At 36.5% G+C, this 23,290-nt stretch overlaps 3 protein-coding genes across 4 annotated transcripts; 2 read left to right on the forward strand and 1 right to left on the reverse strand.

Moving 5' to 3' along the window:
• Positions 1–122: 122 nt before the first annotated feature.
• Positions 123–5,481, reverse strand: zcchc17 (zinc finger, CCHC domain containing 17). 2 transcript variants are annotated; one of them, XM_048201715.1, is made up of 8 exons: positions 5,272–5,481; positions 5,045–5,171; positions 2,832–2,889; positions 2,642–2,742; positions 2,399–2,490; positions 2,212–2,312; positions 577–698; positions 123–410 (listed from the first exon to the last, which is right to left on the reverse strand). In XM_048201715.1, exons 2-8 carry the CDS (start codon positions 5,168–5,170, stop codon positions 252–254), a joined length of 759 nt encoding a protein of 252 aa, XP_048057672.1. In that variant the 5' UTR covers position 5,171; positions 5,272–5,481; the 3' UTR covers positions 123–251. The 2 variants fall into 2 exon arrangements, with proteins under 2 accessions (XP_048057672.1, XP_048057673.1); XM_048201716.1 differs by having other exon boundaries at positions 5,045–5,124; positions 5,272–5,479.
• Positions 5,482–5,554: 73 nt separating this feature from the next.
• On the forward strand, positions 5,555–14,489 carry snrnp40 (small nuclear ribonucleoprotein 40 (U5)). Its single transcript, XM_048201714.1, has 10 exons — positions 5,555–5,810; positions 8,749–8,878; positions 8,978–9,071; positions 10,252–10,417; positions 13,123–13,245; positions 13,340–13,460; positions 13,581–13,663; positions 13,878–13,939; positions 14,022–14,125; positions 14,258–14,489. The coding sequence occupies exons 1-10, from the start codon at positions 5,700–5,702 to the stop codon at positions 14,305–14,307; spliced, it is 1,044 nt and encodes a 347-aa protein (XP_048057671.1). The 5' UTR covers positions 5,555–5,699; the 3' UTR covers positions 14,308–14,489.
• Positions 14,490–15,737: 1,248 nt separating this feature from the next.
• nkain1 (sodium/potassium transporting ATPase interacting 1) lies at positions 15,738–22,644 on the forward strand. The gene is made up of 8 exons (XM_048201720.1): positions 15,738–15,999; positions 16,208–16,522; positions 18,146–18,283; positions 18,428–18,508; positions 19,886–20,083; positions 20,170–20,230; positions 20,311–20,392; positions 21,838–22,644. The coding sequence occupies exons 2-8, from the start codon at positions 16,469–16,471 to the stop codon at positions 21,845–21,847; spliced, it is 624 nt and encodes a 207-aa protein (XP_048057677.1). The 5' UTR covers positions 15,738–15,999; positions 16,208–16,468; the 3' UTR covers positions 21,848–22,644.
• Positions 22,645–23,290: the final 646 nt, after the last annotated feature.

Consider the following 23,290-nt stretch of genomic DNA (forward strand, 5'->3'; position numbering starts at 1 on the left):
GTGTCTGCTGGCTGACGTGCTTGTGTTCTAAATCGAGCGCACGGGTCTGTGTGTTTCTGGGTGAAGGGCCATTCAGAGGTTGTGCAGTGAACCTTTTAACCTTCACACATGAAGCCAGTCACTTTTAGTGGTTAAATTAAATTCAACTTTAATATGAACAAAAAAATACAAGCCAAAACTGATAAGATGCATTTAATCTGGATAAACCTGCCAACGCATGCAACGACATGCACAAGTTTTGCAAACCAAAATCACTTCGCCTTGTGTTTGTGTTTCTTGTGTTTTTTCTTCTTGTCTGAGTGTGTGTGAGAATGCCGGGGCCGTTTTGCATCTTCATCGTTGCTATCAGATGAAGAGCTCTCTCTCTTCCTCTCTCTCTTTTTCTTCTTTTCTTTCTTTGCCTTCTTTTCCTGCAGAAAAATAGGCATTGTGAGCATGCAAATGAAAGATAAATTTGTCTGTAAGAGTAGGGCACTATTGCAGAATTTGGCAACAAGTGAGCAAGGTTGCACAACCACTTGCAGGCAATTTGTCATCTGGCGCAATCATTTTGGCGTCGAAGGGGTGTGTCTGTACCTTTTTACGCTTCTGAGGCTCTGACTGGGTGTTCTGGTTGCTGGTCGGCGGCTCCTCCTCCTCTTCTGGAACTAAACTGTACTGCAGTCCAGCCTGAGAGAAGCAGTCCTTTGCAAAGTGACCTTACATGCAAACATGCATACATGTCATTATTTAGAAACTAAACACAGTCATAACAGGTGTTAACAGGATTAAACATACAATCTGCAAATGAAGACAGTTGAAAATGTCACTCAATGATTGTGTATGAAATCCAATTAAAAGTGTTTGCTGAAATACACACTAGTTACACTTAGACAAAATTTCTATATTTCAAATAAATGCTTTAAAGAGTCCTGAACAAATTTATCACAATTAACACAACTGTTTTCTACATTGATAATGTTTCCTTAGCAGCAAATAAGCATATTAGAATGATTTCTGAAGGATCATGCGACACTGAAGACGCTGAAAATTCAGCTTTGCATCACAGGAATAAATTACATTTTAAAATATATTCAAATTTTACTGTATTTTTGATCAAATAAATCAGCCTTGGGGAGCAGAAGAGACTTCTTTCAAAAACTCTTGCAGACCACAAACTTTTAAAGGGTTAGTTCACCCAAAAATGAAATTTCTGTCATTAATTACTCACCCTCATGTCGTTCCACAAGACCTTCGTTCATCTTCGATACAAATTAAGATATTTTTGATGAAATCCGAGAGGTACATGAATCATCCATAGACAGCAATATAATCACCACTTTCAAGGTCCAGAAAGGTGCTAAAGACATCGCTAAAACAGTCATGTGACTGCAGTGTTTCAACCTTAATGTTATGAAGCGACGAGAATACTTTTTGGGCGCAAAAACAAAACAAAAATAACGATTTTATTCAACAATATCTAATCTTCTGTGTTATTCTCATACGTTGTTTACATCCAGCGCTTCCAGGTTCTACGTCAGAACGCTGACTCATTATTGGCCGGCGCCTGCATCAGCATCACACGCATGTGTTGTGCTGATCACGTGATCAGCTTTAACCAATACTGAGCTGGCATTCGGACATAAACATGGAAGCCTTCATTACTTCATTAAAGATAATGCAAGGGAAGAGAAGAGATTGTTGAATAAAGTCGTTATTTTTGCACACAAAAAGTATTCTCGTCTCTTCATAACATCAAGGTTGAACCACAGCAGTCACATGACTGTTTTAACGATGTCTTTAGTACCTTTCTGGACCTTGAAAGTGGTGATTATATTGCTCTCTATGGACGAGTCAAATACCTCTCAGATTTCATCAAAAATATCTTAATTTGTGTTCTGAAGATGAATGAAGGTCTTACTGGTGGAACGACATGAGGGTGAGTAATTAATGACAGAATTTTCATTTTTGGGTGAACTTACCCTTTAAAGTCACATCACGACTAACATCGTCCTTCATATAATCTAAACTATAGTAGTTTTTCAGTAGATTTATCTTTATTTTACCCAAACATGTACTTAAGTCAAAGTATGTTGATGATTTTCATTTGCTGAATCTTGTTGAAATAGCATCTCAGTTGAGCTTGTGATAAAATTCGACAGTCTGTAAAGGGTTCAAAGGTCTAATGTGCACTAGAATTGGGTCAGGTTGACACAACCTGGAGTTTCATACCAATGCAGCCACACTTTTTGCATGTGGTGTTGAGCACAGCCTCCAATGTGATCTTCTGCCCGGTGTGATCTCTGAACTGTCTCCGGCGACGTTCGTCTTGTCTGAGTGAACATTTATTTAAGCATATAGTTATTACTTAATTTAGCCTACTATAAGTACAGCACTCTTGCACAATAAACCCACTTACTCTGCCATGACGTTGTTGGGGTCTAAGTCCCGGCCAGTGCCTTGATTGACAGATTTCATAGAGAAGGACAGTTTGACTTTATCATCTTTCATCTGGACAGTGGATGGAAATCAAAATGGAATATTAAAATAATGTAACTGTATTATAAAAGACACTGTTGCATGTAAAATTATAGTATAAATGTCACTTTTAGTGTTGGTAAATCAGTATACAATGACAAGCATACATGCAAATGGAATGTACCTCTTTGCCAATGACTTTTATCCACACTTGCTCCCCTACATCAACTATTTCAGACGGGTTATCCACCCGACAGGCTGACATCTCACTCTTATGAACCAGACCTGATGATATAAACAAAGTTATTATATGTGTATATTGATCTGCATATTTTTAAATGAGAACACAGATCTCGATAACTCTCCAACTTCACCTTGTTTTCTGTATCCTGCAATCTTAACGAAAGCGCCGTATGTTGTAACGGACACTACCTGAGTAAATAAGAAGAAGAATGTAAATGGGTCAATGACGTGACAGGTCATTTTTTTGTCTAAAAGCCTTAATAATAATAAAAAACAAAGATATGACATCTAAAGTATGTGAGGTAGTACAACTAGAACTCTTTTACTGAATCCAATGGTTTTAATTATATTTTGCTTCATATAAAGGTATTTTAAAGATTTTGAAGTGTCAAAAGGTCATTCGGTTTAACCGTACAAAGGCCAATACAGCCATTTCATTTGTGATTAAAATATCTTAAAATGTAATAAATGTATATTTTTTTTATTCTGGCATGATTTTATAACATCATATATCAATAGTATAGTGCAAAATAGTATTAAAATTATGTTTAGAAGTCGTTGCTTTGTTATGAGAAAGAATGTCCGGAAAAATGAATTTAATTGATGTCAATCGGAGTAACCGATATAAAGGGACCATTTTGGATCAAGTCATACAGTCAGTATCATGTGATAGGATGTGACATCATTCAGACACCTGCAAAGGACCACATGGTCATGAAGCAAAGTAACTAACTCTCTCTAAACTATTCGAAAAATTCATGTTTTCACTCATACGCATGTCCCGAAACATCAGGTCATTTGGTGCAACTGTTATAAAATATGGAAAATGTTGTAATATTTTAAAAACTTTACTAAATATAAAATGTTTGCTAGCTAGCTAGATATCAGCCTGTTAGAATTGTTTAAAAATATCGTCATTCGGTATAACCAAAAGTGTCATTTGGTAAAACCGAAATTTTAGTTAAACCAAATGACTTTTTTGGTAACAATCTTTTGAAAAATGACAAAAGCAGTGTTAAATGATTATAAAAACCATATAATTTCATTGTTAACACTTAATAAAACTTGTTTTTTTACACTTTTAAAAAACCTTATTCATCAATGACCCAAATACAGCAATAAAAATCACAGATACAGTATGTGAACCACTTGCAGAATCTGTGAAAATGTGAATAATTTTAACAAAATGAGAGATCATTCAAAATGCATGTTATTTTTTAATTAGTACTGTCCTGAGTAAGATATTTTACATAAAAGATGTTTACATATAATCCACAAGAGAAAAAAATTGCTGAATTTATTAAAATAACCCCATTCATAAGTATGTGAACCATTGATTCTTAATACTGTGTGTGGTTACCTGATGATCCACGACTGTTTTTATGTTTTGTGATGGTTGTTCATGAGTCTCTTGTTTGTCCTAAGCAGTTAAACTGAGCTCTGTTCTTCAGAAAAATCCTCCAGCTCCTGCAGATTCATCAGTTTTCAAGCATTTTTGCATATTTGAACCCTTTCCAGCAGTGGCTGTATGATTTGAGATTCATCTTTTCACACTGAGGACAATTGAGGGACTCAAACACAACTATTAAAAAAGGTTCAAACATTCACTGATGCTCCAGAAGAAAACAAGACGCATTAAGAGCCGGGGGGTGAAAACTTTTGAATTCAAATATCAAGGTAAATTGTACTTAATGTTTCTTCCGGGAAACGTGCAAGTATCTTCTGTTGCTTCCGAAGGGCAGTACTAAATGAAAAACAATGATATTTAAACGAAATAAGAAAAAAATTGACATCTTCATCCTGTTCAAAAGTTTTCACCCCCGACTCTTAATGCATCGTGTTTCCTTCTGGAGCATCAGTGAATGTTTGAACCTTTTTTAATAGTTGTGTTTGAGTCCCTCAATTGTCCTCAGTGTGAAAAGACGGATCTCAAAATCATCCAGTCACTGCTGGAAAGGGTACAAATATGCAAAAGATGCTGGAAAAATGAAGAATTTTTGGGACCTGGAGGAATTTTCTGAAGAACAGAGCTCAGTTTAACTGTTCAGGACAAACAAGAGACTCATGAACAACCATCACAAAACAAAAAAACAGTCGTGGATCATCAGGTAACCTACACACAGTATTGAGAATCAATGGTTCACAAACCATTTTTTGTCTTATGGATTATATGTAAACATCTTTTATGTAAAATATCTTACTCAGGACAGTACTAAATAAAAAATAACATGCATTTTGTATGATCTCTCTTATTTTGTTTAAATTTTGCACATTTTCACAGATTCTGCAAGTGGTTCACATACTTTTTCCTGCAACTGTATTTCTAAGTGATTTCAGATCTGACCTCTCCCTTCAGAATGCTGTACATTGGTGGCAGTCCATCCAGACCAGCTGGCTCTCTCATCATCTCCTCGTCCATCACACCTGCAGAGGTACACATATGGTTAGCCATCTGTCTGTCACTGCTCATGCTGAAGAATAAAACAAATCCAGTCTTTGACTGCTGCATCTGAAGACGCATTTTAGTGCAACGCTTTCCAAATGAGTAAATGCCGAAATGAATGAACTTACCAGATGGGATCAGGTCGAGGACACTTTACTGTAATTTGAAAGTAATCTATAAGAAAACTGCAATATGCACGCGCTAACACTGTCACAGTTTAAATTCCAAAAATCTTAATTCGATAAAAAAATAGGGTGAAATGTAAATACTGACAGACATAAAGCACTGCAAAACATCACATCGCAAAACGTAAACACATCTTATTTGGGTGAAACATGCGTGTGAGTTCCGTGAGGGTATTTTCTTCCGGTTCAGAGATTTAACAGTAACCGAGCCAGCCAATCAGAAGGCTTCGTGTTACCGGATGTGTTTTACTTGTCGAACGTGTGTCGCTCGATGGTGGTGGGAAGTCTTGAAAACTCATTCATTTTGAACAAGAGCTCGTAGTTTTGAGACTTTTTCATTTATTTTGGGGATTTGAGTATTTTTCGCAACAATGATCGAACCGAAGAAGCGCGTTGCAGACATGGCAGTCGTTCCCGTCGGTGTGAAGCGGCCCCGGACAGAGCTGGTGGCTGCAGCGCAGTCCCAACAACTCTCTGCTATGGTAAACTGAGAGCTGAATTAGATAAAAACACTAGATGTTGCTCATAAATGAATATATATGCTGCATATGTTGTGGTAGCGGGGTTTTGATTCATCCCACTGATTCGAATCTTTTGAATCAATTTAACAAGGTGATTCGTTCAGTGAATCTTTCTGCAGGTTACAACGTTACAGTGTTTTGTTATTGAATAAACATTGACATTATACATTAACTTTCGTTCTAGAGCAAATATCTACTACAGGTACAAAGAAATAAGAAGTACCAGGGATTGTATTAACGGATTAGTTCACTTTCAAAATAAAATTTCCTGATAATTTACTCACCCCCATGTCATCCAAGATGCTCATGTCTTTCTTTCTTCAGTTGAAAAGAAATTAAGGTTTTTAATGAAAACATTCCAGGATTTTTCTCCATATAGTAGACTTCAATGGAGCCCAAACGGTTGAAGGTCAAAATTACAGTTTACAGCGATCTCAGATCAATAAGGGTCTTATCTAGAGAAACCATCGCTCATTTTCTAAAAAAAAAAAAAAAGAAAAATTTTATATGTTTTAACCATAAATGCTCATCTTGAACTAGCTCTCTTCTTCTTCTCTATTTGAATTCCAGCAGTGTAGACACTGCTAAGTGTATTACTGCCCTCCACAGGTTAAAGTTTGAACTTAATTGTCATATAGGCCCTGTCCCAAATGGCACACTCCGGACTCGTGGACTTCCTCAGAGTCCACACTTTGACGTCATGTAGCGCAGACCTATAGGGCCCTTGGCGCGAGTCCATGAGGGCGCATTGAGAGGTATTTTTGGGACAGAATCGATCGTCACGCTGGAAATAACGTTTTTTGACAGGAGCTGCAGGTTCGGGGAATATGCTGCCTATTGTTGTTGTTGTTTTTACCATTGTGTTTGCAAGATGGCTTGCCATGCAGAGAAATCATATTTTTGCGCTCCGACGTCGTAGTAGAAGACGAGATTATTTTTCGTGCATACAAATGCTGATGTTATGCTCGGTGGAAAGGGTAAGGAAATAAAAGTTATTGACTTTGTAGCTAAACGTTATAACCTGTCAAAAGTCGTTAGTGCATTAAGTAAATAATACACATAATAAACATGTGCGTGAGTTTCAGATGAATTTACAGGTTTAAACATAAATACTAGGTTTACATATGACTCAGTAAAGCCCTGACATTCTAACCCCTGACGGTTCTATTTATTTAATGAATCATAATGCATACGTATTATTATTCAACGCGCTGTTATTATGTTTGAGATATCAACCACTGGTCGATTACCATAATGTTTGTATAAACTGTAGGTAACAACTGGTAAAATGTACACCTAGGTCATAAAAACCATAATGATACCTACACTTAAATATTTTCTTCTCAGCCATGTCATCAATTGCTCTTGAGCGAAATCTCCTCCCATCCGTTGTCTGATTGGCATTTCGCAAGGATTCCTGGGTAGTTAAAGTGTGCGGAGCCTGCATCTATGCGGGCTTTGCCGAAGACCGCTTCAAGGGTACAAAGGGGGCGCTGCTGAGCACACTTCAGAGCGTTAAAATGCTGAATGGGACGGCCTACGGACTCGTAGACTCGGCGAGCATGCGCAATTTAAGTCCACGAGACCGAAAGTCCACATCAAGTGCACCATTTGGGACAGGGCCATACAATATGCTAGTGCAAGTATATAACAATTAGTTCAAACTTTAACCTGTGAAGGGCAGTAATACACTTATCAGTGTCTACACTGCTGGAATTCAAATAGAGAAGAAGAAGAGAGCTAGTTCAAAATGAGCATTTATGGTTAAAACTATTTTTTTTTTTGAAAATGAATGATGGTTTCTCTAGATAAGACCCTTATTTCTTGTCTGGGATCATGTAGAGCCCTTTGAAACTGCACTGAAACTGTAATTTTGACCTTCAAACGTTTGGGCTCCATTGAAAGTCCATTATAATGGAGAAAAATCCTGGAATGTTTTCATCAAAAACCTTAATTTCTTTTCAACTGAAGAAAGAAAGACATGAACATCTTGGATGACATGGGGGTGAGTAAATTATCAGGAAATTTTAATTTGAAAGTGAACTAATCCTTTATTATAAGCCTGTATAAAAATATCAAACAAATATTTTGTAAAGCTAACAAATGTTGAAATGTTCTTATTCAAAGAGTCTCTAATACTGTCTATGATATTACTTTAGTCAACAAAACCATAAAATTGTTTTTTTTAATTCATGAATGTGAAATTTGGTCAAAAATATAAGTAAACAAATTAAATGAAAGCAATTTCATCTCTTTAGAATATTCATATATTGGGTGAACTGTCCCTTTAATTACAGTTACGTTTGATGTAATTGCATTAAATACTGTATAGACAATAGAACAATTCTATATAAAACGGTGGATTTGACATCAAATTTTATGTCCTTCTCCCTTTAAATGCTTTGGTCAGTTCAAGAATAATTTATGCAATTTTATATTATTTATTTTAAGGAATCAAAAGTGCAGTTTCATGTCTATCCTTGTATTGTTCAACTGGTTGAAGTTATTATTGGATTTGTAAAGTAATTAGTAATCTAATACTTTTTATAGAGAGTAATTAGTAATATGAAGATGTAATTAGTAGCTAGTAATTAAATACTTTTTTTAGAGAAACTTACCCAACACTGCTTTGCAATCTGTGTGTATACAAATCTACCATGCGTTTAAGAATCATACACACTTTCCTCACAGATAACAACAACAATAAAGAACCGTCACATGCTTCAACAAGCAGAGACTACAGTGAACTAAATTAGTGCTTGTAAGCGAACGAGAAGGATTCGTTCACTTGAAAGGTTGATTTCAGAATTCAAAACAGATTACAGTCAAAGGTCTTCATCATCTATGAGTATTTCTAACAGCACCTGAATAAACAATAATCTGTTTGTGTGAATATCAGGGCCCCCCACGCAGCTCCAGTCTGCAGGCTCCCATAATGCTGCTCTCCGGTCATGAAGGTGAAGTTTACTGCTGCAAGTTTCACCCCAATGGAGCCACACTAGCCTCTTCTGGATACGACCGCCTCATCTGTGAGTCACATGACATTTACTGTTTTATATAATTTTTTGATGTGTAGCTTATGTGTCGAAGTATTGATTTGCATTTGTTGATGTCTGATTATCTTGTAGTGATGTGGAATGTCTATGGAGAATGTGAGAATTATGCCACGCTTAAAGGCCACAGTGGAGCTGTGATGGAGCTTCATTATAATACGGATGGCAGGTGAGTTTGTGTAACAGATAATATTCTAAAAAAGCTTCCTGTAGCATTTACACTCTTAAAAATAAAGGTTCCAAAGAACCTTTTGTGCAATGGAAAGATTCCATGGATGTTAAAGTGGACCCTTTTACAAGATGTAATATAAGTCCCCAGAATGTGTCTGTGAAGTTTCAGCTCAAAATACCCCACAGATAATTTATTATAGCTTGCCAAATTTGCCTCTATTTGGGTGTGAGCAAAAACACTCAGTTTTTGTGTGTGTCCCTTTAAATGCAAATGAGCTTCTGCTCCCGGCCCCCTTTCCAGAAGAGGGCGGAGCTTTAACAGCTCAACAACAACAAAGCTGGAGAATCTCACACAGCCAAAATCAGGATTGTCAGTAACGGTGTTCAGCCTTACATTGTTCAAACCGGAGTCGACACTGATGGAGAGACTCAGGAAGAAGTTACAACTTTTAGAATGAAACTGGATGTTTCTGAACGGTTAGTGGATAAATTTATGTAGTTGCTGTGGAGTTGATTCAACTCATCCACTAGCATGTGCCGTCATGTTAATCTTTTGTGCAAAAACCCATATGGACGCCCACTATACATAGTGTTCCTGTTTGCCAAACAGAGCCATACACACCAGGCTAACGTTTATGATTGCTATCAAATGCTGTAATATTTTTCTAAAATATCGTTCGGACAAAAATGCTCTTTTTTAGCAATCGAGCTTGCCAGGGTCAACATGCAGGCTATCCAAGCTAACGAGACTCTAAATATTGTTCAGTGCTCGTCTGTACGGCCAATGACAGAACAGTTAGCATGCTTGGCTCGAATTTTTGCCATGGCCTTAGAACTGGGAAAACAAAATGGTGGCGCCGTGGGTCAAAACGTGCAGATTAAGGGGCGGTGATATTATAATAAGATCCCCTTTCTACGTCACAAGGGAAGCGAAATCTGAGCGGCTCGGTTTTTCACATGCTTGCAGAGAAAGGTTTGCCAAAACAAAGTTACTAGGTTGCCCTTTTTCACATTTTCTGGGTTGATAGATGCACCGGGAACCCGATTAATGCACTTCATGGAACCAAAGATGCAAATAAAGCAGCTTTATTTTTAAGAGTGTACACTGTTATTTTAGACTTGCAAGAATAATGCATATAGTATATATCACATACTAAGTGTGTGTTTGTGTCTTCCAGTCTGCTGTTCTCAGCCAGTACGGACAAGACCGTATGCGTGTGGGACAGTGAGACAGGGGAGCGTGTGAAGCGTCTGAAAGGTCACACGTCCTTTGTGAACTCATGTTTTCCGGCGCGGCGTGGCCCACAGCTGGCCTGCACGGGCAGCGATGATGGAACTGTAAAGGTAAACATGACACCATTCAACCCACCAAGTCTAGACTGGAAACCCGTTAGACGTCTGCGACACGTCTCGACCTTATGAATCTTAAACAATCTCCAATACGTTTTTCAGTCTGGCTCAGGATATAGTGGACAATGATTTGCAGCATTAAATATATCAAAAGTAAACACGACATGGCTATATTATTAAAGTCATCAATTACTCACCCTCAAGCTCCATAAGTTGTCCAAATTTGGGGTAAGATATTTTAAAGTGCCCCTTTTATACTATGTTTATTTTATTTAGTTTTGAAGGTCTCCTACATTAGGTTTACATGCATCCAATGTCTAAAACACTTTAATTTTCTCATAACACATTGCAGCATAAGCTCTTTTCTGTCAGTGTCTGAAATTATTTGATAAAGGATTTGGTCTCTCTAAACTCCGCCTATCTGAGAGCTTCCTCTTCTCTGATTGGTCATACAACCCAGTCTGTTGTGATTGGTCCATTGCTTACAGCGCTTATCTGAATGTCAGCTCTGGATCTTCCGCAGCTCTTGATACAGTGATACAATGTTTTCTTTGAAACTTTGCAGAGCCTTTAAATTCACAAATAGCTATATCACACACTACATAAAAGGTAATATCCGAAAAAGCATAATAGGGGCACTTTAAATAATCTCCATCCAATGAAAGTCCTTGCAACCAATATTTTCATGCTTTAAAAAGTACAAAAAACATGGTAAAAGTGATCCATATGAATCAAGCGGTTTAATTCCAAGTCTTCTGAAGAGAAATGATTGCTTTTCATGATGAACTGATTTAATTTACACTTTTATATACTGTAATTGATCAACGCACATACATAGAGCACATCAAATATGATCAACACAGAAGCTCAAATGTGCTTGTGTGACACGAGAACAACCTGCATTTGTGTTCTGACGGGTCTTACGGGTTTGGAATGACATGAGGGTGAGCAAATGATGACAGAATCACCCATTTGGCAGTTGCAGATTGGTTTACCACAGGCAAAGAGTTTTTGTTTGTGTGGTACGATAACTGCACTTCAGCTATAATCCTGTATCATCCCTATGAGGTTTTCTGTACCTTTGCCCCAGATTTTGGCCTAGATCTTTTAACCAGTATACCACCAGTTTACAGAGAAAACAGCAGATCATCAGTGCGGGCAGAGCCAAAACACACTCTCTTATTGAGACTGAAAATTGTTTGTGTGAATCTCATGACATGTAACGAACTGTTGTGCTCAAGAAGATACGGGTTCGAATTAGGCCTGTCGTGATTATTGATTAATCATCTAATCATCAGTTGATCATTATTTGCAATAATTGCAGTAATTGTGTTTAAATTTCAATCACATTTTGCCAAAGAATATTAAATAACCTGTACATAAAAATAGTCAAAAGTCTTCCTTCATACACAATGGGTTTATGGATTATATTATATTATATTATATTATATTATATTATATTATATTATATTATATTATATTATATTTAGTGCTGTCAAACGGTTAATCCTGATCCATCCAAAAAAAAAGTTTGTGTTTACAAATATGTGTGTGTACTATGTATGTTTATTATGTATAACACATGCATGTATGTTAAACAAAAAAAACAAAAAAAAAAATAATAAAAATAATATATATATATATATATATATATATAATGTTTATTTATATATAATATAAATTATATATAAATATAAATATACATGTATACATGTAGATATTTCTTAAATAAATATATTCTATATGTAAATTTGTGTATTTATATATACATAATAAATATACACAGTACACACACATTATCTAAACATACTTTTATTTTGGATGCGATTAATTGTTTGACTATATATATATATATATATATATATATATATATATATATATATATATATATATATATATATATATATATATATATATATATATGTGTATATATATATGTGTATATATATATATATATATATATATATGTGTGTATATGTGTGTGTGTATAATATAAATTGTATATTAATATACATGCATTCATGTAAATGTTTCTTAAATAAATACATGTGTGTATTTATATGCATAATAAATATACACAATACACACACACATTATGTAAACAAACTTTTATTTTGGATGCAATTAATTGCAATTAATCGTTTGATAGCAATGATATTATATTATATTATATTATATTATATATTTTCACAGCATTAAACCAAATCATGTGGGCCTATTTTATAAATTTTTATTATTACATTATAAATGATTCCAAGTCTTGGTTTACACTGTATGTGACATACACAAAACATAATGAAGTAGTTAATCGCAATTATTTATATGATAATTAATCATCAGCACAAAACTCATGAAAATGACGGGCCTAATTTGATATGACCTGGTTTGTGTCCCAAACCCAATCTCCCATTTTTTTTGTCAAAATCTTCACTGTCATAGTCTGTCTAGTATCTAAGTATAAAAAGACAAATAGCCAATCAATACAATTAAAGTTTTGTGTCTGTATTATGATTGTTTTAAAGTTGTTACCGTCAGTCTTTAGGTTGTTGCTCATCATGATTTTTAAATGTCTAGACAGACAAAAATTTGATTTGATCATTGATATCTCATTGAAGAATGTCATCTGTGTGTGTCGGGCTAGGAGTGTTCAGATGGACTAACGGTGTCCTTGGTTGTTCTCTGTTCATGTGTTATTGTAGCTGTGGGACATCAGGAAGAAGGCCTCTGTTCACACGTTCCAGAACACGTATCAGGTTCTTAGTGTGACATTCAATGACACCAGTGACCAGATCATCTCAGGAGGCATCGACAACGACATAAAGGTCCGTGTGCAACAAATACTCTTCTGGGCTTTTTTTGCCTCGCTATTTTTGTACGTTGGTTTATTCTCGTCTGTATGTGTGTGTCACGTTGCAGGTGTGGGACCTCAGACAAAACAAACTGATTTACAGTATGCAGGGTCACGGAGACTCTGTGACCGGTCTGAGTCTCAGCGCAGACGGATCCTACCTGCTGTCTAACTCCATGGATAACAGCGGTAAGCTCAAATGTGTGACATACTGACCCTAAATGTTGATTGGTAGTATATGTGTACTTGTTATTAATGTGTTTATGACTGATTGCCTACATGTACTGATGTTTTCTGTGTCTGAAACAGTGCGTGTCTGGGATATCCGTCCATTTGCACCAAAGGAGAGGTGTGTGAAGATCTTTCAGGGAAATGTCCATAACTTTGAGAAGGTAAGCCTAATTCTCTCTGTATGTTACAGTTCTGCTTTTTATAAAGAGGGTAAGTGATTCTCACTGTGATTGCTGCTATCTGATGTTTTTTTTTTTTTTTTAAAGCTGTTCTTTAAATAAGGGGTGAATTATCAATGAATACTTTTCAGTGAGGCTGAACTGGAAGTTTATACTGCAGTGTTTTTGACAGTGAAGGTTTTTTGTGTTATCTTAGAATCTTCTCAGATGCTGCTGGTCTCCTGATGGGGGTAAGATTGCTGCCGGATCTGCTGACAGGTATGTGTGTTTCTGTGTGGTTTCTGCAGCGTTTGTACAGTATGATTATGTGTGAGGTTAATGCGACGTGTTTGTGCTGTAGGTTTGTGTATATTTGGGACACAACGTCGCGTAGGATCCTTTATAAGCTGCCTGGTCATGCTGGGTCTGTCAATGAGGTGGCTTTCCATCCAGAAGAGCCCATTGGTAAAAAAAAGACTCTTTTATTCTAATAATGTAATATATAACACACATTATAAAGCGAGCACATGTTTCCCATACTGTTTGTTTACCCATTTCTGCTCCATGTGTAACTCCATTATTTTATGTCTTCCACAGTTCTGTCTGGATCCAGTGATAAGCGCCTCTACATCGGAGAGATTCAATAACTGTGTGTTTGTGTGTGCGAATGCTGTTTCTGTGTGTGACTGAATGTGAGAATGAGAAGATGATGTGTAGAAGGAGATATTATTTGGAATTTTGACATTTGTATTTGGTTGGAAAATTGTGATGAGGGGGGAAATGTTGAACGTTGTTTTTTTTTATGCTTTTAATAAACTTGTTTCCAAAATTGTTGTGTTATGTCTTTGGGTATGAAGTTGTGTGTGTGGGGGGGGAAAAAATAAATAAATATATAATATGCATGAAAACATGATATATATAATAATGATATATATAATGAAAACATCTGACCTTTTATACAACGGACAGTATAGTGTCAGTATTTCTTCATTTTTCTCCATCCTTGCAACCAAATATTTAAAAGTAATCAAAATGAATTAAAGGATTAGTTCACTTTCAAATAAAATTTTCACTTTTTGGGCCCCTTTTTGCATTTGGAAGGTGATCCATTTGTTTATATAAAGCATATACGTTTACATTTTTTTCTAAAATGAGTGATGGTTTCTCTAGATAAGACTCCTATTCCTCGTCTTGTATCGTTTAAAGCTCTTTGAAGCTGCACTGAAACTGTAATTTTGACCTTCAACCGTTTGGAGGCCATTGAAGTCCAGTATAAGGAGAAAAATCCTGGAATGTTTTCATCAAAAACCTTAATTTCTTTTCGATTGAAGAAAGAAAAACATGAACATCTTGGATGACATGGGGGTGAGTAAATGATCAGGAAAATTTTATTTGAAAGTGAACTAATCCTTTAAGCAGTTTAATTCAAGTCTTTTTGAAAAGAAATGATTGCTTCATATAGTGAATTTATTTAATTTAGACTTTTATTCATATTTATAAACGTATAAACGTGTGAGACCCTGGACCACAAAACCAGTCATAAGTCGCACAGGTATATTTGTAGCAATAGCAAACAATACATTAATGTGGGTCAAAATTATAGATTTTTATTTTATGCCAATATATATCAATTTTATTTTTGTGAGTGGATATGCATTGCTAAGGACTTCATTTGGACAACTTTAAAGGCGATTTTCTCAATATTTAGATTTTTTTGCACCCTCAGATTCCAGATTTTCAAATAGTTGTATCTCAGCCAAATATTCATACATTAATGGAAAGCTTATTTATTCAGTTTTCAGATGATGTATAAATCTCAATTTAAAAAAATTGGCCCTTATGACTGGTTTTGTGGTCCAGGGTCACACACATGCATATATATATATATATATATATATATATATATATATATATATATATATATATATATATATAAATGTGTGTATATATATAACACTGTATATTTACAGTATGTGTGTGTATATATATATATATATATATATATAGCATAATATGACATAAAATTAGTTTTCAAAATAGAAATGTTTCCACTTTGTAATAAAAGAGTGTCCACAGCCGCATGATGATGGTTTTCTTTGTGCTCTGTGAACGCCTCGTGTTGTGCCAAGCGGGCGGCGAGCGTCTCTATGCGGTTGCGCGAGCGGGTTGCAGACTCGCACGAGGGTGTCTGATTTCCACCCACAAACCCGCTCCGCTCACCCTCCCGGTGCCGATGTTGACAAAGAGCCGGAGCAGGAGGATGGTCGTTCAAACTACAGCACCAGTCTGAGACCCCCGACGGTACAATCGGCTCGGAAAAACGGATACCGGAGCTCACGGTAGGTCACAAAGGCTCGCTTTGTGCTCGCTCCAGATTTCATTTGCGTTATTTTCCTTACCTCGCGCCCTTACACCCCCCGCTCGCGCTCCGTCTGATGCTTATCATATGATGCTCATTTCTGCCAGTTAAACGCGCTCACTGACTCTTCCTCTGTTCTTTGTGCTATTTTGGGGTTGTCTGCGCCTGGTACCCGGTACGGAATGAAGGTGTGGCAGATCCGCTAAGATCGGGATCCGCAGCGGGGCTGTAGGACGCTTCGGTCAGGACAATTCAGCGGAGGAGATCCGGTATGACCGGCAGCCATCAGCAAGCATCGACGCACCGAAGCATGCACGCGGCCCGGTGGGCTTCTTGATGTTCTGAACGGTGATCGTGAAGCAAGACCCCGAAGCGCGCTGGACCTCACCGGGGACTCCGCTTTCTCCCGACGCCTCGCGGGGCCCAAGCCGTGCCTCAAGCGCGAGAGCATGGGTCGGTGCGACGGGAGGTGCACGCTGGTGGTCATCTGCTGCCTGCAGCTGGTAAGACACTGTTGTTGATGTTCATGTCTAGTCTAACCTGAAAATATACGTGTGTGATAAGAGCCAAGGGAGGAGGGTTGCCCTGGTTCCCTTTTCCCAATCAAGTCGCCTGTCAAAACTTTGCATGAAGAAACTTCATGTCCCAGATATGTATATGCATATGCAACACACAGATGAGCTGCATGTGAGGATGAGGGGGCCTCCTGAGGAAGGGGCTCTTCTCTCATAGGGCTGTGGGCCGGGGCTCCAGGCAGTTTCCATGGAAACAGCTGCGGCACAGAGCTTTGGGATCATTCCTGTGTGTGTGGAGACAATATTTTTATTTACTTGCCATTGGCTTAAGTGGGTTTAATGGTCCACTGCAACCTGCACTGCTGATTCATAGGGCCTCTCGGTTTTTAGGCTTTTCACGCACAATATTCTTTATGAAAATGAGTCAAAAAGCCTTTAGCGCTAAACAAATTCAAGGCCGTAACCATGTCTAACCGATGATTTTAATTAAAGAAACAAAATGATTAAAAGGTTTAAGGGAATAAAGAACAGTAAATACTTATTGTAGCCCATTTGAACTCTTTGCAAAAATGTTTTAATTAAAAATATGCACACATTCACTCTTGCTTGTATGTCTAATATGTCAAAAATGTTAAAAACATCTCGTCTTGTCACATTCAGTTATGAATGACATCGTTTAAATGATTGCATATTTTCAATTCAAGATGGAGAAATTATATACAGCTTGCATTACTGTATGTGTGGGGCGTTAAACATCATGTCAAATATTAAATGTTCAGCTGCTTATATCTTACCACGCGTTGAAATTCACACTTGTCTTCAGTGAATCGTAAGCCTCGCCTTCTTAGATCTGATTGGCTGCCATTTTGACATTGATGAGCGCTGAGGCAGACCAGCCTAAAAATGTAACTTCTTAAATGTATGTCATCCTGACAACAAACAGAGCGGTGCGTAATGGAAAGCAGCATTAAGAAATATCAAATATTGGGGGAGACAGTTTGGCCATTTCCAATCATTGGGGCGGACTCGTCCCCACAATGCCTGTGTTGGCTACGGCCTTGAACTAATTAAAGTACATAGCAAACATAGCACAGCTTGGGAGTTTGGCTAAACTAACCCACCACCAGGGCCAGACAGAGTCTGTAGACTCACTCCATCATCAAATCACCAAAATATTTAATAAACGCATATGCGAAGCGGCAGAGGACGTTCAGTACTTTGTCAATAATGACAAAGATTTTTCTGGTGCAGATTCCTTGTGGCTGATGATCCTTCTCCGAAGAATTTTCCGTGGTTAATGTGCAGTCAGTGCACTGGGCCGTTTCTTGGATGGATGCTGCAAGTGAATTCCTGCCAAGAATAGTAGCCAGCAATACCAGATTTTGTGTACCATTTTCCTGCCAATGTAACTTGGGAGTCTGCAGCACAAGCTTGTTTTGCCAGTCTCATATTTGCCTAAATAAACCCAGTATAGCTCATTGTGAAGTCTGCAAAGATGTGGGACAAGCTATACTTGAGATTATCTGTATTGGTTCAAGCTTTTTGTGCACACATATGCATGCATAATAGTTGGATGATTGTGCATTTAATCTGCTCTTGGTTTGTTCGCAGGTCGCTGCATTACAGAGGCAGGTGTTTGACTTTTTGGGATATCAGTGGGCTCCCATCCTTGCCAATTTCCTCCATATCGTGGCCGTCATTTTGGGAGTGTTTGGAACTGTGCAGATCCGCTCCAGATATCTTATACTGGTAGGCATATTCATTATCATAGCGAGATGTTTTATGCCCACATTTTGCACCTGCTGTTTCTTTGCATTGTCTTTGTGAACACTACATGTCTCTAATGTGTTTATTAATATATTTTTGCATGTGCGCATATGTGCACATTTTCAGTATGCCGTGTGGCTTGTGGTCTGGGTCGGCTGGAACTCTTTCATCATCTGTTTTTACCTGGAAGTTGGTCACCTGTCACAGGTAGGTGGATTTACTGCATTGTTCCAGACTCCAGTCATTGTGTAAATACACCAAAGAGTCAGTTTGAAATTGTTCGATTTCATGCATTTTTATGCTTTAATCTTAAAGTTAACATGAATGGCATTCATAAACCATGAAGTGAAATCTAGGATTTTATTTGATTTTAAAAAGAGTTTATTGGCTAACATAATCTAATAGGAAAATAGGACTTGAGGACATATTAAAGGGTTAGTTCACCCAAAAATGAAAAAAGTCATAGTTTTTGTTATTTTTGGACCGAAATGTATTTTCGATGCTTCAAAATGTCGCGGATGTCCTAATCGCCAAAAACAACCACGGCGACGTAAAAGTGCATTACCAACGCCGACAGATGAAAGGATTCAATGGAATCAATTCAGTGGAAAGGATTCCGGAAGAGAAGACAATGCTGAATAAAGTCGTAGTTTTTGTTATTTTTGGACCAAAATGTATTTTTGATGCTTCAAAAAATTCTAATTAACCCACTGATGTCACATGGACTACTTTGATGATGTTTTTATTACCTTTCTGGACATGGACAGTATACCGTACATACATTTTCAATGGAGGGACAGAAAGCTCTCGGACTAAATCTAAAATATCTTAAACTGTGTTCCGAAGATGAACGGAGGTCTTACGGGTTTGGAACGACATGAGGGCGAGTCATTAATGACATCATTTTCATTTTTGGGTGAACTAACCCTTTAATATAAAGATTATGAAGACATTTTTCTTTGGAACAGGGTAAATATTAAATATAAAATTACCTAAATATTAAAAACAATTCTATTAATTAAAATAATGCTAAAATATAAATATTCATTGAAAAACTTGAAATGTTTCCTTGGCAATAAACTGAAATAAGCTAAATTGTAAATTAAAATTTAAAATTTAGTTTGTACAAGTTAAATCTAAAATTGTTCACTGAAAATAAACTAAAACTGAAACAGAAAAAAAATGTTAAACCTAAATAGCAATATTTTAAAAAACATAAATCTAACAAAATGACTAAAGCACATAACAAAATCACTCAAATTTAAGCTAAAATTAACATGAAATAAGTTAAATGTAAAATTTTGTACAAGTTAATAATAAAAGTATTAACTGGAAATAAATAAAATCTAAAATGAACTAAAACTAAAAGCCTAAATAACAATATTTAAAAAAAAAAACAACTAATAAAATGACAAAAGCACATAACAAAATTAAAAAAATTTAAAATAAAATTAACATAACTAAAAATTAAATTCAAAATATGAATAAATCTGTAATAAAACTAAAATAGAGTAAATAAAACTAGTAAACAGTCAAAGTTGGGTTAATGATTAGTGGATTTCTCAACTCTGTGTTCTGCTGCAGGACAGGGATTTCCTAATGACATTTAACACATCACTTCATCGTTCCTGGTGGATGGAGAATGGACCTGGTTGCTTAGTTACTCCGGTGCCTGATTCACCATTGGCTCCTCAGGATCATCATGTGATCACTGTCAGTGGCTGCCTACTGGACTACCAGTACATAGAGGTGGTCAGCTCAGCCTTGCAAGTGTTTCTTGCAGTGAGTGCTTCCCATCGATCTCTTTTCTTTACATTTACAAAAAGTACACTTGAATGAGCGTTCACATGTTTTGTTCTGTGTTTCAGCTCTTTGGATTTGTTTATGCCTGCTATGTCAGTAAAGTCTTCCAGGATGATGAGGACAGCTGTAAGTACTGCTGTTGTTAGGTAACTGAATTCCAGTGACATTGAAGTGCTCATGTTTTGATGACTGTCTCTCTGTTGCAGTTGATTACATTGGTAGATTGGACTCTTATAGTTACCAGCCTCCGCAGAAGAGCTCTCACTTACAGCTGCAGCCTCTCTATACGTAAGTACACATGTTCTAATTTCTCTAGAAATGTGATTTCATCAAATTTTACAACTTTTTGAATACTTTGCATTATACACTGCAACAGCCAACTGCTTTTCAAAAAATTTGTATGTGAAACAGATTGGCTGCGTATGAAATCGCATACTTCCCTACTATATAGTAGGCGAAAATGGTGGTGATGCTGGTGAGGTCACATGACGGTGACAACATGGTGAATGTAGTACATCCGAATTATATTCTTACTACACACATTCATACTGTATAGAACATACTTTTTTTTAGCAGCTGTAAAGTGATTACTTATTCAAAATAATCAAGAGATTATGCGATTTCGGATGCAGCAATTGTATAAGGGAATGATGAGAACATTTTAAAAAGTACTGTTGTTACACATTGTTACATCACATTGTTTGTCCAGGAAATTTATATTTGCATAGTTTATCATTTTTATAAATATATGTTATAATAAATGTTTTATTTAACATTTAATTTACATTTTAATTATTTATGTTATTTTGCATTTTAATGTTACTTTTTTTTTCTAGAAGAACATGTTAAAAAGGATGTAGTATGTCCAAATTACATTCATACTACACACATTCATACTGTATAGAACATACTTTTTTTAGCGGTCGCGAAGTAATTAATTATTCAAAATAATTAAGAGATTATGCAATTTCGGATGCAGCCATTATATAAGGGAACGGTGTGAACATTTCAAAAAGTAGTGTGCTACATTGTTGTTACATCACATTGTTTGTCCAGGTAGTGTCCAGAAAATGTATATTTATATAGTTTATAATTTTTTATAAATATATTTTATGATAAATATTTTATTTAAGTGATCAATTAATTGATTTATCAATTTAAAAATGTATATATTTTAGTTATTTTTTATTTATTATGTTATTTTGCATTTTAATGTTACTTTTTTTCAAGAAAAACATGTTTAAAAATGGCTGATTTTATACACTTCTCATTTTGCCGTAAACGGGTCATTCGGCTGTGAAAATTTGCACAGTATATGTACTATGTACTACAAAAAATAGTATGGAAGTACTTCAAACACAGGCTGCATCTGAAATCACATACTTCCCTACTATATAGTAGGCAAAAAACAAAGAAGCATGTCCGAATTCACAGTATAAAAGAGTAGGCAAAAAGCAGAGGTCTTCTGGTGAGATTTTGAAGTGTGCATACGATGGACACTTTACTATCCCATGAGGCCATGGGACAGGATTTGGGAATGATGTCACATGATAATCACAACATGTCAAATTACTTTCAAACTATATAGAACACTTTTTTAGCATCACAGAGTAATTACTTACTCAAAACAAGCACCTCCTCAAGAGAGTATGCGATTTTGGATGCAGCCACAGTCTATTGGTTTATAAACTTCACTTCATAAATGTATGTTTTTTATATTTATATATTTCTAGGGCTGGATAGAAACCAGAGGAAACCCACCTTCAGAGGAAAACAACTGCTTATCTCTGAGAGATGAAGTCCTCTGCATTGTGGGAAATCTTCTATCAACTTCAACGTCTGTGTCTCTCAAACTTTGTCTCCCTCTATTGGAGAAAATATATAGTGCCACACCAGCCAGAGTTCTAGAGAGAGGGCAGGACCACAACAAGATGCTGAGACAAGCATTATTAAATAGGACTTGAAGACAGTAACACATCTTCTGTATGTGTGTGTGTGTGTGTGTGTGTGTTCATATGTGCACAAGCACATAAGCCTTTGTATATGTTTGTGTATTCACAAGGTGGCCGACCTTTGACCCAGGTAATCTTTGAACACACGCCGGAGCTGCCCGCTCAGCTCTTTCCAGTTCGTGTGTGTGTCGGAGAAAGATTGTTTATACTCTGATATAAGACACTATAATGTAATGTGTTAGATGAATGTTTTAGGTGGGGTAGAAGTGTATTTGGGGAATGCTGTAGGACTTTGTGCATGTAAAACTCACGATAGAGGAGTCGTGCCTCTGGGTGGCCCTCATACGTCTGCGTGCATGAATGTGCGTTTCTGATTGTGTCCAAGTTTTGATATGTACTTATGCAGCTGACGCATAATGTGACTAGCCATAAATGTTTATTTGAACACAAGCTTATAGAATGAATGTATGTTAATGTACAATACTTGTTTCAGGAAGGCTGTGTTTGTGTGAGTGAGCGAGTGGGTGCGTGAGGGACACACCTGAAGGGTGGGACAGTTGGTCAGCATAATAAACTCTTTCTAGATTATTCTTTGTCTCGCTCACTTATAAATGCACCACAGAGGGTTCGGGTGAAATATAACTCTGTTTTTGTTCTCTCAAATACATATGGATGAGGATAAAAAGCTCTGTCTTGTTTTCACAGGGCTAAGTGTATAAAACTAGTGCTCCCTAGAGAGAGCTGTGAGTCAGATGTGAAGACAATGACCAGACCTGTTTTATCTCATTGTACGTCAGTTCGCTCACAGCCAATGTCCTTCTGCCATTTACACAAAGGCAGTAGCTGCTCACATTTTAAACAGCCTGTTATTTTTAGAATGACTGCAACTTATAATGAAGAGCGTGCATCTTTTCTTGTACACCATGAGAACATTTAATAATCTTACTGGTAAAATTTGTGACTGAATGTTCTTTTAAGGCAAAACACCGGAGGAAAACTACTGTTTTTTTCATGCACTGATCAATTTTTGAGATTTTGGGCTATTTTGCTTCCATAACCATAAAACCAGGAAAAAAAGTCCAAAATACACATTTTAGTGTTTATTTTATTACACTTTGGCCGGGTTTCACAGATAAAGCTTAGATTAAGCCAGGATTAGGCCTTCAATTAGGACAATTAAGTAGCTTATATAAACTTGCTTTTGAAAAAAAAACATTACTGGTGTGAATCTTGA

This window comes from Megalobrama amblycephala, linkage group LG9 (genome assembly GCF_018812025.1).
Source record: "Megalobrama amblycephala isolate DHTTF-2021 linkage group LG9, ASM1881202v1, whole genome shotgun sequence".
Lineage (NCBI taxonomy): Eukaryota > Metazoa > Chordata > Actinopteri > Cypriniformes > Xenocyprididae > Megalobrama > Megalobrama amblycephala.